Raw genomic sequence first — 12,448 nt, 5'->3', positions numbered from 1 at the left:
AGGTGAATGTGACATATGTGTGCAGTGTCTGAGCATGTGTGTGTGCATATGTGAGCCTGTGCTTGCACGTGAAGGCCAGAGAAGGATGTCACATGTGTTGCTCCATCCCTTTTTTGTCTTACCCCTCCCACTGTGGGGTGGGCAGTTAGTTGTCTTTTACTGAACCTGGAGCTAGACTGGTTTCTAGCAAGCCCAGTCTCTACTCCCTCACAATACTGGGGTGACAGGTTTATGCCTAACTACCTGGCTTTCTATGTAGATTCTGATTATTTGAACTCACATCCTTATGCTTGCACAGTAATTGTTCTTATCCTCAAAGTACTTCCCAGCACTGAAATCAAAATCTCAGATCTATAAAACACAACTTCTTAAAATGTGTGTGTGTGTGTGTGTGTGTGTGTGTGTGTGTGTGTGTGTGTGTATAGACATGGACATGACATAAATATGGAAGTCAGAGGACAATGTATAAGAGTGTTGGTTCTCTGCTTTTACCATGTGTGCTACAGAGATGGAACTTTGATTATAAGGCTTGGTTGTAAACATCTTTCCCCACTGAACCATCTCAATTTCAGTCCGGCATGGTGCTGGGGGCCAGGAGGCCATAGCAAACTTGCTAAATAAATGATGGGCAAATAATCAGCCCAAGGCAGGGACTTGCATATTGTAGTGACTCAAGTATGGTCCCAGAACATAAGGGAGAACCCTCATGGGCATGCTACATTCAAATCTTTGCCCCTGGGAGGGAAGGTGGGCAGAGTCCTTGGCTTAGCTAGGGACAGGGGAGACATCTGGAACCCCAGTGTTGCTATGTAAGATGAGGAGTGAGTGCTCAAGGTATGAATTATGAAGAACAGACCCCAGAAGTCTCCAGGCAGGTAAGTGTAAGGTATAGATTATTTGCTAACAGGGCGTTGATGGGGGAAGCAGGTCTTCACCACTGGGAGAGCCACCTGCCATGCCCACTGAGAATGAGCCTTCTGTCACTGTGACAAAATTACCTGAGGCAATCGATGCCAAAACAGAAGCTTGTCTTGGCTCACAGTTTTTGTGGCTTCTGTCCACAGTCAGCCATTGCTCTTGTGCCTTTTGGGAGGCAGTCTGTCACAGCAGGCATGCTGGGTGGAGGAAGCTGCTTAATTCATGGCAGACAGCAGGCAAAAGAAGGGGACCAGGAAGAGGCCAGGGGTGTCAATAGCCTTTCCAGAAGCATGCACCTGCTCAAACACCCAACTTCCTTACCCAAGGCCCCACTTCTTAAAGGTTCCATTACTTCCCAACAGTGTGCTACGGGTTGAGGGTGGGAGGGTGGGGCCTTTGGGAGAACAGTATCTGAAACATTACCCACCTAGGCACTGCTTAGGAACGACCTAGGTCACACATCAAAGTGATGGCTGAGTCCCCCCTGCACATTCTACCCAGTGTGCTGCCAGAGGATTTTGTGTGTGGTGCATGTGCGTGTGCGTGCGTGCGTGCGTGAGAGAAAGAGAGAGAGAGAGAGAGAGAGAGAGAGAGAGAGAGAGAGAGAGAGAGAGAGAGAGAGAGAGAGAGCTTTTACCCCACAGCTTAGAAGAGGATATTATTTCATTTCTTAGGAGCTTTCTTTCCTGTACTCTCTCTGCTATCTTCGGATGTCCACGCATGCACACATGTGTGCACATACACCAATACATCTATTTTAAAGTACCTTAAGGGTGTCAGGCCATCTTTATGAAGCTGGCCTATGAGGCAAGGCTACCAGGTCACAAGTTAAAAATAGTGGCTCCAAAGACCCATCTCTGGCCCCGGTTTATACTGCTCCTGAATAGCAAAGTCAGAAGCAGAGCCCAAGTTTGCTAGTTCTGGCCTCTGGCCTCTGTAGATCACAGAGGCCTTCCCCCTCCCTCCTCTCTTTCTATTTCACTGGCCCTCTCCCTTATCTCTGCTTGCACTCTTGCTCTCAAAGAGGCTGACTGTAGAGGCCTGACTCTCCATTTACATAGGTGAGGATCTGGGGTTGCCATGGTGACAAAGGAGCTGACAGTGAAGAGTCACAAATGGGTGGGGAGATCTAATGGAGACCTGTGCTTTTCTGTTCAGGGGCAGCAGGTGGGATGCAGCTGGGTCCATCTCTAGACTTCAGGTTGCTATGTCCTGGGGGGACACCCTGCAGGAGGGGATCCCTGGAAGGACCACAGGCAGCTGTGTTGATGCTGTGGAGAGTGAGGGGTCATGACCCAGAGGTTTGTTTGAAAACCTGCATAAACATCTTCTATCGGAGGCAGCACTCGCACTCCTCAGCCAAACAAGTTTGCTGGAGATGATGTATTGTGAACTGATTTGTTAAGTCTAAGTTGGGCCCATAAACTTGCTCCATGCCCTGAAGAAAGACCAAAGGCTGTCGCTGCAAGGGAGAAGGCCATTTGTGTCACTCCTTTTGGCCTTGCCTAGACCCAAGCAGCCTGGAATTCCTAGAAGCCAGCTCTCAGTCCCATCATTAAGCAAAGCTATTTTACAAGCTCAGACCCCAGCCCTCATCACATTCCTCCACATTCACTGCTCTGAGCTAAGGACAAAGTGACCCTTGACACTCCTTGGCCCGGAGTCAGGGCTTCAAACAGTCTGTGTGGGCAGGGGAAAGAGGAATGGAAGCAGTGGGGATTCAGCCTGGTCAGGCCTCTCAAGTACAGGCATCTTCACCGTGGGAAATGACTACCTGTCCTTCTGCCTGGACCCAGACTCTTAGAGTAAACTCAGATCTTCTCACCTGCTATACTCTACTTTCACATACCAAGGCCTTGGCTCCACTTCCAAAGGATACCCCGACTGCCCTCCCAAGCCCACCTGTGGCCAACACCCCCCTGCAGGGAACAACACCTCTCCCTCCTTGCATGTGTCCTTTTCGATGATGGCATTTTGAGTGAAGATGCCTACATCCTCTAAGGTGAACATCAAAGGTTTATAGCAGCTGGTGTGTCCCTGGAGACCCTCCCTCCGCATCCTGCCACCATTTCCCTGAGTGGGTTCTCCCAGCTTTCTCCACTGAAACTGCCACACCGGTCTCAAACATTTAGCATGGCTTCCTCTTGGTCTAAAACAGTGGTTCTCAACCTTTCTAAATGCCGCAACTCTTCATGTTTTGGTGACCCCCACCATAAAATTATTCCATTACTGCTTCATAACTTTAATTTTACTACTGTTATGAATTGTAAATATCTGATATGCAGGATATCTGATATGCAACCCCTGTGAAAGGGTTGTTTGATCCTCATAAGTGTTGCAACCCACACGGTGAGAACCACTGGCCTAGAACTTTCTTCCCTGAAGCTTGTCAGGCTCCCTCCCTTGCCTGCTTGTGCCTAATCAAGTGAGACCTTTTCTCCAGGACTGGTCCAATCACCCTGGTACAACACCCAGCCTTGCCATCCTGGTCCTTCCACACTTGATGTTCTGCAGCTGCTCAGTGATGCCCTTACTAGCTCTCTGGGCTTTTTGTACCTGTTGTCCAGAAAGTACCAAGGCAGAGCAGAGCTGTTGGTACATTCACTGATATAGTCCCGGCACTCAGAGAGGAGAGTGACAGGAAATACACACTCAGCAGTGGTTGAATACATGGATGGTTGAATGAGTAAAGGAACCATAGCTGCAACCCCAAAGGCGGTGGGAAAGCAGGAAGTCAAGGAGGGAGGCACAAGGCTGGGCCCAGAAACATTGTGTCCTGGTGTCCTTTGTCCTTCATCGGGACTGAAACCATCACCAGCGTCTAGAGACCAGGAGCAATGCTGAGACTATCTGTAGGAAGGAAAGTATGTGGCCTTCTAAGAAAGAGGGTCCCTAGGGGACCCATCGTCTCTGGAGAGTTTATTTTTCATGGGACAAATCTAAGCATCTCAAGTGTACACAGAACTGAAGGAGGGGGACAAAAAAACGGATGGCATTGAATTTCCTGAAAACATTCTACAATAGTGTGGGTCAATTATACATAGCAAACACCTTCAGAATTTAAACTCTAATTTAAACATTTAATTCTTCAGAATTAATACACACAGATGCCATTATGGGGTGGGGGAGGCGTACAGCCTCCATTGGGATCAGAATTTTGACAGTGTTACTTACAACTTATATTACATCCATTTTATTTACTGGTCTAGGCAGCCGGAGCATGGAAAGATATACAGCGTGGAATAAACACATTCATCCCGGGTGAGGAATGCTGGCAGGAGACACTGCTTTTCAACATTAAAAATGTATAAAGTATTTAGCAAAAGTTACAGAAAACAGACCAAACAAGCAAGTTTATTTTGTTAGAAAATTCCACGTTCATGGGGTTTGCTGATGTGTTCAGGTTGCAAGGGAATGCTGCTGGACATCTCTTTCCCTGGTGGAGAAGACATACAGAGCTGGGCCCTCACCCGGGTTGGCTGGTGTCCCTTGGAATTTTGGTGCCTGGGTCCAAGCACCTGTCTGCTGAGGAAGCTGCAGGGAGGGACAGGTGAGCACATGGAAGTCCTGACGGGGTGTGACCTTAGGGTGCAGGACAAACTGGGAAGCGTGACAGATCTGGTCCCAGCTCTTTCTTTCTACCCCGGAGTCATACTGTGACTCTTGCCCTTCACACCCTACCACTGCAGTCCTATTGGGAACTCCCCGCAGACACAAAGGGGCAACATTCCAAATATCACCCATCAAGAGTCTAAAGGCCATCCCCACTCCTCCAGTTCAGGTTTCCATAGTTCAGTCCCTGAGAGCCACACCCAGCACTAGATGGTTAGGACAGGGGAGCCTTGACCTTGGGCCCCTGTTGGATCCTGTCCCTTGAGAAGCAGGTCGCTCACCTCAGGAACTTTCTCCCAGAAATGATTAACCGACGGTTGAGGGGTTGGAGGAGGCCCCTCCTCGGGAGAAGGGGAGTACTAGAAGTTTTGCCTCTCATGGGAGACCCTTGGGTTCCGACTCCCCAGCTCTGACCCTCACCTGAATCTAGGAATGCCTCAGTTTACCTGGAGCTTCACAAGAGCCTTCTAGGGTCCACCTTTCACTCAGCAGTACATGACCAAGACAGTTTAGAGGAGCAGGCCCCACGGGGCCCCACCGACAGCCTGGCCTGACTTCAGCTGGGCTTGGTTCAGTCTCTGTTACCACAAGCTAGTAGTCTCAGTGTCACTGCTGGAAAGTCAAAGACAGCCAGGAACAAGGACTTGATCAGCTGGCTGCTGGGACAGACCCAGAAGGTACCGATACTGACTTATAGTTTCTTTGGGGGTTCTGAGAGGAACTAAGCAATTCTTGACTTGTGACATGATTGAGTTCCATTTGGGTTTACCCAGAAAAGTGTCCCTCATGAGGATTTTGGCCACAGCTGTGCAGATGACATCAGGCTACATATGACCATGTGCACAGGGTACAAACAGGCTTTTGGGGTTTGGAGAGAACACTGGATTTGAAGGCCTTAGAGACCTCCTAGGACAAGCACCCTCAGTTGGCAGATGACACAGCACAAGATTCAGGGGAGGGTCAAACTGTGCCCCAGGGTCATTGCTCAACAAACACCAAGCCCCGAAGACTCAGATGACAGCCCCTAAGGGAGGGGGGTGACACTGTCGCCACTCCTTCCTGCTTTCTGTACTGATCCCAAACTAGAATCACCAACAAAGTGAGTATAGCATCAGGATCACTCAAGGGCACAGCTGGGGTCTGGGGAAGGAGCCCCAGGAATGTAAGAAGCAATGGTTCGGAATCAGTTATACAAACTGGAGATCTGGGGCTATGACTTCCAGGGCATAAAAAAAAAAACAAACCTCATTTTAAAACTAAGGAAACCCTGGAGTCCAGCCCTATGGAGGAATACTACTCAGCAGTGAAAGGGGACCCTCTACTGACACACACAATTATGGCTAGCTCAGAAGTTTGTATCAGTGTGACTCCATTTACATGGCACTGTAGAAAACGGTAAAACTATAGGGACAGAACACTGATCTGGTTGCTAGATCGGGCGGGAAAAGGGAACTGGCATGAAGACATGCCGATCTTGGTTGTGGTTGACAAGACCATAGATGTTAAGGTTCAAAGAAGTGCATTCCTTGAGAGGGTGAATTTTATTATATTTTAATCATAACACTGTTATCTTGAGAAGGGGGATGGGAGGATACTTTTCGGCATGTGAGCAGTTATGGCTATGAGGGGGTCTCCAGGCTAAGTCATTGGGCGGCTGACCTGCTCCCTCACTTTGTATCTGTAAAATGCCTTTCTTAGCTTCATAGCAACCGTGGTCTTCAGACCCCTGTTTGTTAAGTTCTCCTTGTCAAGGTGACTCACAGCTGGGAGCAAGCCCCCCAACAAGCTAAGGTTTTTTGACACCTTTTGAATTTTTGGCTTGTTTTTTCAAGAAAGGTTTTTGGCTTAGTCAAGAGTCTCCTGCACCCGTTCACTGCCCTGGTAATTGGCTGGATTTTCCAGAGGGAATCGACAGAATCTCCTGTCTCAAATTTGGATAATTTGTTTTAGCTCTTAACCAACCATTGTGGAGATCCTCCCGCGTCTACAGGGTCTTGTGTGGAGGCAGAAAGGTGACCCCCACAGCCATCCCCAAGACAGCTCAGGGCATCTGTCCACATCCTTCAAATGGCTTGTGCCCTGTGGGACTGTTCAAAAGTACTAGAAAATAATGAAGGGTAACAAGTAGCTCTTCCCAGAGGTTGTCATGGCAACCAACCCATTTTTGAACATCATTCATTTCAGAGTGTTTTTTTTTTAATCAGGCCTTTGCAGACAAAGCTTAAGTGAACTGGCACTCCTGGGAGCGGGCAGGTAGAAAGGGCTGAGCTGCTCTCAACCTGGACAATGTATGCTCGCCCACCACGAACAAATCCAGCCAGATCCTCTCAGAACCTAAGCACCAACATTTACAAAAGCAAGGTAACGGGGCTGGATGCAGCTAAGCGGTGGAGCACTGGCCTAAACACATGTGACTTTGCGATGGGACCCCAGCACTGCAAATAGAACAAGGACCCCCAACAATAGCTTGAACACTCGACTCCAGTACGTACTTTCTGGTTCTCAGACTTCATCATCGTCTTGATTTGGCACACAGTGTGCTGTGAAGGTGGTTGGACACTTGACCCATAGTTCTGGGTGTCATTTCCTGACACCTTCCTCCTCCATGCTCTCATACTTTGTATTTGTAGTACAAGGAGAGGCATTGAATAGCAATCAAAGCCATTTCTGAAATTGGAGCCAGGTATGAGCTGAGAGTTTTGGTGGTGATGAGACTCAAATCTTGCTGCTGGGTTAAGACCTCTTAACATAGTTAATGCCTTAGGAATCCCAGTGCAAAGTGGGATTGTACCTTCTCTCCAGAAGGGTCTAAGCACACCTGTCTACCTGTGCATGAAGCAGACTGGAGAATGTCCTCTTAGACACAGACCAGTTCCAGCACTCTTAGACACAGACCAGTTCCAGCACTCAGCACCCAAAGTAGTCACTGAGAAAATGAGTGTGCAGAATGAGCGGATGCAGAAACCCCAGCATACATTCAGTACCTCTGAGAACTCAGGCGGGCAGAGAGGGAGAGCTGATATTATCTCAGGAAGAGGCGAGTCTACACAAGACAGGTTTGAGGGCTTGCTTGGATGACAGAGCCGCAGCCTGTCCTCAGCTAGATTATATGCTGCTTATCTGTACCAAAATGCTTCATGAGTGAACAACCGGAGGAAGGGGGAGGAGAAAAAGGCGTACGTGGACAGATTAAAAAGGAGGTGAGGTGGCAATGGGGAAGGAATGGCCTCAGAATGAATTGGCTCATATCAGCTAACTGGGGTTTTGCTGGAGCAAGTGATAGCTCAGAGGACTCTGAACCCTTTGGATGCAGGTAAGTTATGAGCCACATTGTGGTACCCAAAACCCCGATGTGTGACAAGACCATCACTCACAAATTAGGTTGCTAAACCACAGCACCCATTTTTTAACAGAAACTGGGAAATAATATCCTAATATTGATAGCTGGTGTCATGGTTCATGCTGAGTCCTGGAGCACGGGTTGGTGAAATGTCCTCTGTGGTGGAGATTTGTCAGTAAGAAAAGTGACAATGCTTAGTTTGCTTTAGTGTGTCAGGCATCCTCCTAAGAACCCTGAGAGATGGTTCTGGGGATGGGGCACCAAAAAGGTCGAGATTAGTAAACTCCCTGCTATTAGCATGTAAGATGGAAAGTTGTGAGCTGCGCTTGCAGGGTTCTGCCCCTTGGGGAGATAAACAAGTCAAATACAAAGTCACCTGTGGGAAGATGAAGAAGGATGACCTCCCTCCCAGGGCACAAGTTCCCACCTAGAATCTGGCCCCCTTCTCACTATGTGACAAGTTCCTTCTTCTTGGTGGCAATAACCTATAGCCACAAAATCTGCGCTACTCTCCAGTGCCAGCAAGGAGGACATCAGCTCCTCCCCCACCATGCATATCCAGAGACGGAGCCATCAGAGAATAACCAACACTGACCCTGACCGCCATCCCACATGACCTGTGTTTGGCAGTGTGGCAGAGCTCTGGACAAGGCTGCCATAGTGTTGGGGGGGGCAGCGGGCATGTGGCAGACAAGACTTTCCGAGATTCTGCCCCCAAAGCCTTTGAATATGCACACAGCTGTCTGAGGACTTTGAAAACATCTTCTATTGAGTCTGGGAAGGGGTGTCAGAGTGAGAGTGGGGAGCTTCCTCCTTGAGAAAGAGTCTAAAAGGAAGGGCAGATTGGGACTTCCTTGGTAGACTTTACAGCCAGTGCCTGATCTGAAACGGACAGGAGCCATGATCTGGTGGTGCCAACTGAGGTAGTTCTGTCCTGACCTCTCCAGAGTTGGGTTGAGAAGACACCCCTCCACCAGCCTTGTGTAGAGGGATGAAAAAATAGATATGGGCTCCCAGAATGCAGTGGGGGAAAAGTAGGGAGGGCTGAGAAAAGTTGTGGGTGCAGGCTGTGGACTGTTGAATGCCTCCTATCCTTGATTCTGATCCTGGCATTGTTCGGAGACAGAGACCTCCCTCCCTTCCTCTTCCTGTAGCCCTGGAGATGAGAAGCCAGCTTGAGGACAGGCCCTGGATACCTGGGTCTCAGAAATGTGATGCCCGCCCCCCGTGGAACTTAGCAGGGACCCCAGGGTTGTAGCCTCAGTTTGTTCTCAGAGTTGGCAAGCACAGCATGGAAGTTGGAGGGGAGGCTTCAGTCTTAGAGGTGGAGTCAGGGCTATGAGTCCATCTTTATGGCTGGGGCAATTGGGGAGGCCCTGGCTGGGCCCTCTTTCTCGCATCACCGGCTCTTTTCCTCCTTCTCTGTGGACAGGTCAGCAGGTAACAGGGCAGATCCATCCCTTCTCCATGGAACCCCCAGCCCCTCTCCCAGCAGGACCCCCCAGGACCGCACAGGCATGTCTAGATCTCCATGTCCACTGGGCGAATGTTGCCTGTTTTGTGCTCTCTGACCCATAGCTCCCTGTCTTTGGCTGGGTCCACTTTTCGCAGCAGTTGGTCCACAGGCTCGACTGTCTGCAAGGGACACAGAGGAGGGGTCATTGTCAGAGGTGGCAGCTGAACTGGGATGTCTCCTGTGTCCCATGCTGCCGCAGTTGGAGAGCTACTCAGATCAGCCCTTCTAGAAGGTTCCAGAGCCCCCATGGAGGTGGTTTGAGGGTGCAGAGCACTGTGAGAAGTGGAGTTAGTCTGAAGATCTGAGGGCTGGAGAAGAGGGCAGGCTGACCTAAAGGGGACCTCTTCCTCCATCTGTCTTCCCTTGGCTAACAGACCTGCCTTCGGGCACTGGTCATTGTCTTAGAAGCTGTATATTTGGGTTGCTTTCTAAAGCAAATTCACATAGGAGACAGATGTCTTTGGTTATTTTAACCATGGTAAAGCTGGTGAAGCACACAACTGTGATCCCAGCAGGAAGATCCTACATTCAAGGCCTAGCCAGATCCAGCCAAAAACCAAACCAAATCAAATACAGCCTTTTTTTCCTGGTCCTTGGTGGTAGCCCGCCCCCCCCCCCCAGGAGAACCTGCCACGTGTATTAGGAATGGATGACATGGACCTCTGGGGCAATCGTGCCAAGTCTGTCCTGCTAGCCTTAGTGCATAGACGGGAAACTCACGCTTTGGTTGAACATGTCTGTCTCATGCCGCAGCTGTGTGTACTGGCACAGATGCTGTCGGATCATTTCCACCCTCTCCACCTCCAGACGCTCCAGCTCCTACAGAGGAAGAAGAAAAGACCAGAGGCCCTTGAACCTGTCCCTAACTCAGGGTCCTTCCTTCCCATCCAGCAGGTGTCAGGTCACCATGTATTCTATGGGGATCCCCAGCCTATCTGACCCTCTGGATGTTAATGAAGAAGGAACCAATCTCTAGGGTGAAGATGAAGGTCATAAGAGTGTCTCTGCCAGCTCGGTATGGAACTCTGCACATGCAGAGTATCTGAGTGTCCCTATTAGCACTCAAAGAGAGGTTCTGTGATTGTCCTCATTGTCCAAAGCATTGTGGAGCTGTAGAAAGAGCAACATTTAAGCTGGGATCTGTGGTGCTCTCCAGCAGGTGGGCGGGGCAATGGGATTAGTGCAGGAGCGCTCAGCCTCTCAAGCTCTCTGGCTTCTACCCACTCCTAGTGCTGAGGGACAGAGACAACCAGGCAGGGGGCAAAGCAGGCCGGGAATGTGCTAGTCATTGTCAGAGAAGAGTGCAAAGGCTTGTTGTTGGCTTCTAGCTGGTTCCGTGACTTTAGGGGATTAGGCTGCTATTCTGTGGGGAACTAGGTCACTGTCCAGGTGATTAACCTGGAAGGGAGGTAAAGAAGGGGGCTTAATTAGAAGATTAATGGAGGAGAGGAAAAGCAGGCCCTGACCCTGAAGGAGGATGCTAATCTTCCTAGGTGGGCTAGCACCTGGAGAAGGTGGCTGGTTAGGGCTTGGGAAGGGGTGGCAGTGAACAATGGGATGATTGAATGCACACTTGGTTTGATACTGTCCCCTTTTCCCACTTTACCAAGTGCCAGCCAGGCACTACTGTCCTGCCCAGGCAGTCTGGCCAACAAGGAGAGATAACTGATCCTTTAAAAGGAACACACAGGATAGCACGCCTGCCACCATGGTTTTCTATCACAGCATCTCTACAGCTCCTAGTCTTCCCATTCAGATGTCTCATAAGGACCCCTCTACCAAGGACCTGTGTGTGTGCGTGCTTGCGAGCGTGCGTGCATGTGTGTGTGTGTGTGTGTGTGTGTGTGTGTGTGTGTGTCGGGGAGAGTGTGTCAGCTTCCCACTGCTTCTCCGTTTATCACAGCAGGGCCTGAGCTGGGGAAATTCCTGATGGATCCTGACTTTTCAGTGGACAGGCAAAGGATAACTGAGCAAGACCCTTGTTGAGATCACAGAGCAGGAAGCACGAGAGCAGGAGTTTGTACCCATGGGCAGGTATAGAACGAGGGCTGAACTTCAATGCTGAGAGCGATGTAATGACCATCCTCCCATGACCACTGTCCCCTACCCAGGGATGCTTGTGCACCAGCCTCTTTACCGTATGCTCGCATATCTCTGTCACATACCAGTGTGGTTGTCACCATCTCTTCAAACCACTTGGACTGGGCCTGGTTGTAGAGGTCCACGCAGCGCATGAGGTCATCTCCTGGGAAAAGCCAACAGCCACCATCATGTCCTGTTACATGCCACCCTGTCTGCACTCTGGCTGTCCTTCTCTGCCTGTGCCCGTGGTATGCCTGTTGCTCTCCCCGAGTCACGGGGGTCATTGTAAGGCCAGGGAATGAGGGGGGAAGAAGAGAGAAGGGCGTGGATGAAAGAAGAGCACGGGAGCAGCCGCAGAGTGCCTGTCTGAGCTGGATCGCAGACCCAAGAGCTCAGTTTGTCATGAAGAGACTACGCTTGACTCTGGGGGCCGTGGTACACATCTGTAATTTTAGCACTTGGGAGCCTGAGGCATTAGGACTGCTAGCTTGGGGTCAGGATGGGCTACATGAGATGTTCAAGGCCAGCCTGGCTAACTTAGGGACATAGGGTAAGAAGGCCTTCCTAGTGAATGCAAGGCCCAGGTAGAATCCCCAGTATCTTCTCTCTCTCTTCAAAGAAAGAACTTTGCAAGTCGTGTGTGCATGTATGTACGTGTGTGTGTGTGCATGCATGTGTGTGCATGTATGTACGTGTGTGTGCACGCTAGTGTGATAGTGAGAGAAAAAGGACAGCATTCTGAATCCCAACATAAGATCCTGCAGTCATGACTCATTTACTGTGCAGTATTGGTACGAAACTGAGCACCAGAGCAGGGGCAGACCAATGGGAGCCTTGGGAAACTGAGTCAGACTGACCCAGAGGGAAGCATTCATGCAGCATTCCGTTTTATAACAGCAATCTGAACACACAGTCACTACAGCTTCACGGCTAACATACTACTTTCTGTAATGACACAAGTATCTGAAACACTTTTAAAA

General features: G+C 49.8%; 1 protein-coding gene across 8 annotated transcripts in view; it reads right to left on the bottom strand.

Annotated features, from left to right (window-relative positions):
- Positions 1 to 3,977: 3,977 nt before the first annotated feature.
- The window catches only part of Gas7 (growth arrest specific 7), a 238,887-nt gene continuing 230,416 nt past the window's right edge, over positions 3,978 to 12,448 (bottom strand). For all 8 annotated transcript variants that reach the window (XM_005067601.4, XM_040748905.1, XM_013111693.3 and 5 more), the window contains 3 exons: positions 11,552 to 11,631; positions 10,107 to 10,205; positions 3,978 to 9,505 (listed from right to left, as the gene is read on the bottom strand). In XM_005067601.4, the coding sequence (XP_005067658.1) occupies positions 9,392 to 9,505; positions 10,107 to 10,205; positions 11,552 to 11,631 (293 nt within the window). In that variant the 3' untranslated portion in view covers positions 3,978 to 9,391. The remainder of the gene's footprint in view (positions 9,506 to 10,106; positions 10,206 to 11,551; positions 11,632 to 12,448) is intronic.

This window comes from Mesocricetus auratus, unplaced genomic scaffold, assembly GCF_017639785.1.
Source record: "Mesocricetus auratus isolate SY011 unplaced genomic scaffold, BCM_Maur_2.0 Super-Scaffold_100007, whole genome shotgun sequence".
NCBI classification, from domain to species: Eukaryota; Metazoa; Chordata; class Mammalia; order Rodentia; family Cricetidae; genus Mesocricetus; species Mesocricetus auratus.
Note: the sequence above shows the minus strand (reverse complement) of the source record. Positions and strands in the feature narration are given on the sequence as shown.